This window comes from Zea mays, chromosome 3 (genome assembly GCF_902167145.1).
Source record: "Zea mays cultivar B73 chromosome 3, Zm-B73-REFERENCE-NAM-5.0, whole genome shotgun sequence".
In the NCBI taxonomy this organism is placed as follows: Eukaryota; Viridiplantae; Streptophyta; class Magnoliopsida; order Poales; family Poaceae; genus Zea; species Zea mays.
The window spans coordinates 180,775,020-180,778,627 of NC_050098.1; the positions used below are offsets into that span (position 1 = coordinate 180,775,020).

At 53.2% G+C, this 3,608-nt stretch overlaps 1 protein-coding gene across 1 annotated transcript; it reads left to right on the forward strand.

Moving 5' to 3' along the window:
• The first annotated feature begins 838 nt into the window (after nt 1–838).
• On the forward strand, nt 839–2,605 carry LOC103650967 (E3 ubiquitin-protein ligase PUB23). The gene has a single exon (XM_020550414.1). It carries the CDS (start codon nt 978–980, stop codon nt 2,202–2,204), a length of 1,227 nt encoding a protein of 408 aa, XP_020406003.1. The 5' UTR covers nt 839–977; the 3' UTR covers nt 2,205–2,605.
• Nucleotides 2,606–3,608: the final 1,003 nt, after the last annotated feature.

Consider the following 3,608-nt stretch of genomic DNA (forward strand, 5'->3'; position numbering starts at 1 on the left):
CCCCCCCCCCCCCCCCCCCCTGATGGTTGACTTTCCAACAAGATTGGAACGAGGTTAGCGGATCATCGGTTAAACGCCACAGATGGCACCGGCAAACTGTGTTAGATGTACTTTGGACAGGATAAAAAATCATCGATTTTTATGATATAAAATAAATATGTTACAAAATACATTTGTATAATGAATTAGTTTGGAACCTTAAATATGAATACTATTCACTAAGAACTTAGTTAAATATGAACCACTTTACCTGCCACGTAATTCATAGTAGTTACAATTTTTTTACAAAAGAGTATTGTTTTAAAGTTATATACACCAAATATATAGAGAAATAAGGCCGACGTGAGATTTTGATTGTAATAATGATGTTCAGCACAAATTTAGTATTATAATAATAATGGGATTGGCTTGCAAATAAGAAAATAATTGAAACTTAAAACAATACGTGAACGAACCAGGATGTTGGAAGGTGTTCAACTTAGACAGCTCTAACCTCTCCATTATGCAAAACAAGTACAATGCCGTATGCTTAGGTTTCTTGGTAGTAGACGTATTCAGCGAACTACCTAGACTACTGTGCGAGTCAAAGCATCTGATGAACAAGAAGTCAGAGCATGCATCCTTCACACATTTCACTACCTCTATTTGTGCACCAAAGTCAGCCTGTCGTTATAGGAGAACGAAAGACTAGCAGGCCTTAATTTGCAGTGTCCTAAGGGTCTAAACTGGAAGAGCACCAGACTGATGTGACGCATGTGAGCACCACGGATACGAGACGGGATCCCCGGCCTCGCGCCTTTAACTAACCGACGACAACCGCCCGTGCCACCGCAACGCGCGCTCACCGTCCTCCTCTTCTCCCCGCTAAAGTTTCAAGTGTCAACGCTCCGGCAGTCCACCACCGCCACCCACAGGCCACAGCACCTTATAAAGCTTCCTTCAGTCTCAAACCTTCTCTTCAAACCCGATCGGGGACAATGGCGAGCGCGCCCGGCGAGGTGCCGTCCCACTTCCTCTGCCCCATCTCGCTGCAGCTCATGCGGGAACCCGTCACGTTGCCCACCGGCATCTCCTACGACCGCGCCGCCATCTCCCGCTGGCTGGCCACGCCTGCGCCGGCCGGCGGCCGCACCTGCCCGGTCACGCGCGTGCCGCTCCCGCCGCAGCCCCAGCTCACTCCCAACCACACCCTCCGCCGTCTCATCCACGCCTGGCTCGCGTCCCTCTCCCCCGAGGCGGAGGTCAACGAGGACGTGGCCGCGCTGCGGGGGCCCGTGCCCGGCGCGGAGGTGGTCGTCGCGCTGCTGTCCGACGCCGCCGGGGCTCAGGTTGAGGCGCTCAAGAGGCTGCGGGAGCTGGTGGCCGAGTGCGAGGACAGCAGGGCGGTTCTCGAGTCCCAGGACGGGGTGTTCGACGCCTTGTCCCGCGTCGTGAGCAGTGCCGACGCGTGCTCGACGGCGCGCGAGGAGGCGGTCGGGCTGCTCGCGTCGCTCCGGATCCCGGAGCCGGAGCTGGCCGGCGTCGTGGCCAGGCACAGCAACCTGGGGGATGCACTCACGGCCGTCCTCCGCTCGTCGAATCTGAAGTCGCGCGCGAACGCCGCTCTGCTCGTTAGGTCCCTCTCGGAAGCGGCGTGGCCGGCCTGGGTCATCGGGCTGAGCCAGGAGCTTCTAGCGGAGGTTGTCCGCGTGGTCCGCGACCGTGTCTCCACGCAGGCGACCAAGGCAGCACTGCACGCCCTCGCGGCGCTCTGCCCCTACGGCCTGACCCGCGTCAAGATCGTGGGCGTGGGCGCGGTGCCGGCGATCGTGGACCTCCTGCTCGACGACCCCGAGAGGCGTGTCAACGAGCTCGCGCTTGTGGCGCTGGACCGGTTGTGTACGTGCGCCGAGGGCCGCGCTGAGCTGGTCGCGCACGCGGCGGGGCTGGCCGTGGTGGGCAAGAAGGCGCTGCGGGTGTCGGAGACCGCGAGCGAGCGGGCGGTGCGCGTGCTGCGCTCCGTGGCGCGTCACGCGGCCACGCCTGCCGTGCTGCAGGAGATGGTGGAGTCCGGCGTCGTGGCCAAGCTCTGCGCGGCGCTGTGGTCCCAGCAGTGCGGGTTGAGGACCAAGCAGAAGGCGCATGAGGTGCTCAAGCTGCACTCCAGGACCTGGAGGAGCTCGCCCTGCCTATCTCCAAAATTTTTGGGGCTCTACCCATCATGAGGTGCTCTGTGCAATTTGACCGATCCGGATTTTAGGGTTAAATCGATTAAGGTTGAACCCTAACTCGTTCTGCGTTTCTGTTACTTTTCTTGACTTTGTTCTTGGTCGTGGATCGTTGGTTCCCGAGCCATTGTGATATCTGTTGACCCAGATAAAACCGATTAGGGTTAGGTTACTAAAACCCTAACCCTAAAACGTTGATCTGTTTTTACTATCTTGGATTCCATGGCATTGACCGAGACCAAGTCTCTGACAGTGGCAAAAAAAAAACTAGATTTATGGTTAGGTTAAAACCCTAACTCGAGAGAAACAACCTCTTTCTATCTATTCTTTCTGGATCTAATCTGTCTGTTCTCGAAAAAAAAAGAGTTCAATCATATTGAACCGAGACCTTTCTATTCTTTCTGGATCTAATCTGTCTGTTCTCGAAAAAAAGAGTTCAATCATATTGAACCGAGACCTTTCTGTGATCTCCCGATGCGGATTAGGAGTTCTAAGGTTCTTAGGACTGCCTCTGATACCATTGTTAGAATCTATACTGTCTAGGATCGATTCCTAAGTCCCTAGAATACCAATCCGTAACTGAGTAAAACCTTGATGACGTGTAGATCTGATCTACTGATCTACTAAGAGGAACGAGGAACACACCTTGTTGTTGCTGTTGCTATCTTCATACCGTCGCCTTGCAGAGAAGCAGCAGGCATCGGGATCCGAGCCGCCGTAGGTTGTCGCGTTTCCAAACACTCCGACGCCTAGGCGATGGGGGCCTCTGTGGACTAGGGTTTTGGGGTGAGGTAGTAGCGTTAGTTTTTCCTGCGACCCCTTAGTCCTATATATAGCGTCGTGTGTCTGGGGGCTCCAACCGAGGTTAGCGTGGGCCCTCCCGATCAAGGGCCCGATTAAAGGAACGATAGTTGGGTTAAGCCCAATCCAGTCTCTATTGACCGGCTGTAGAGGACACACCCAACAATCTCCCCTTTGTTCTCTACATTCCTTGTACTCAACTTTTCTGGATTCCATCCCTCGACAAGTTTACACATAGAGACCAATGCGTGACGATAACCGATTAAGTATCATCGCACTCATTGACTACAACATGCTTGCCTGTTTTAGAACGAAAAGAGACTTTATTTGGTTGCAATCTGTAGCCCCTTTGATTCAAGATCATAGGTACTCCCTTAAACCCATGCCGGCTGCGTGCTTACTAAACACGCTGGGTGGAAGACCTTTTGTGAGCGGATCCGCTAGCATCTGCTATCTTCTGTTATGCTCATCTTTTATGGTTTGATCCTGAATCTACTCCTTAACAACATAATACTAAAAGTCAATGAACTTGGCAGCGCCACATGACTTGTTGTTATAGGAGTACGGTACCGCTGGCTCATTATCGCAGTAAATTCTCAG

What these genes read in the sequence shown, in the direction of transcription:
- LOC103650967 (XM_020550414.1), top strand. Translation starts at nt 978, where the DNA reads ATGGCGAGCGCGCCCGGCGAGGTGCCGTCCCACTTCCTCTGCCCCATC.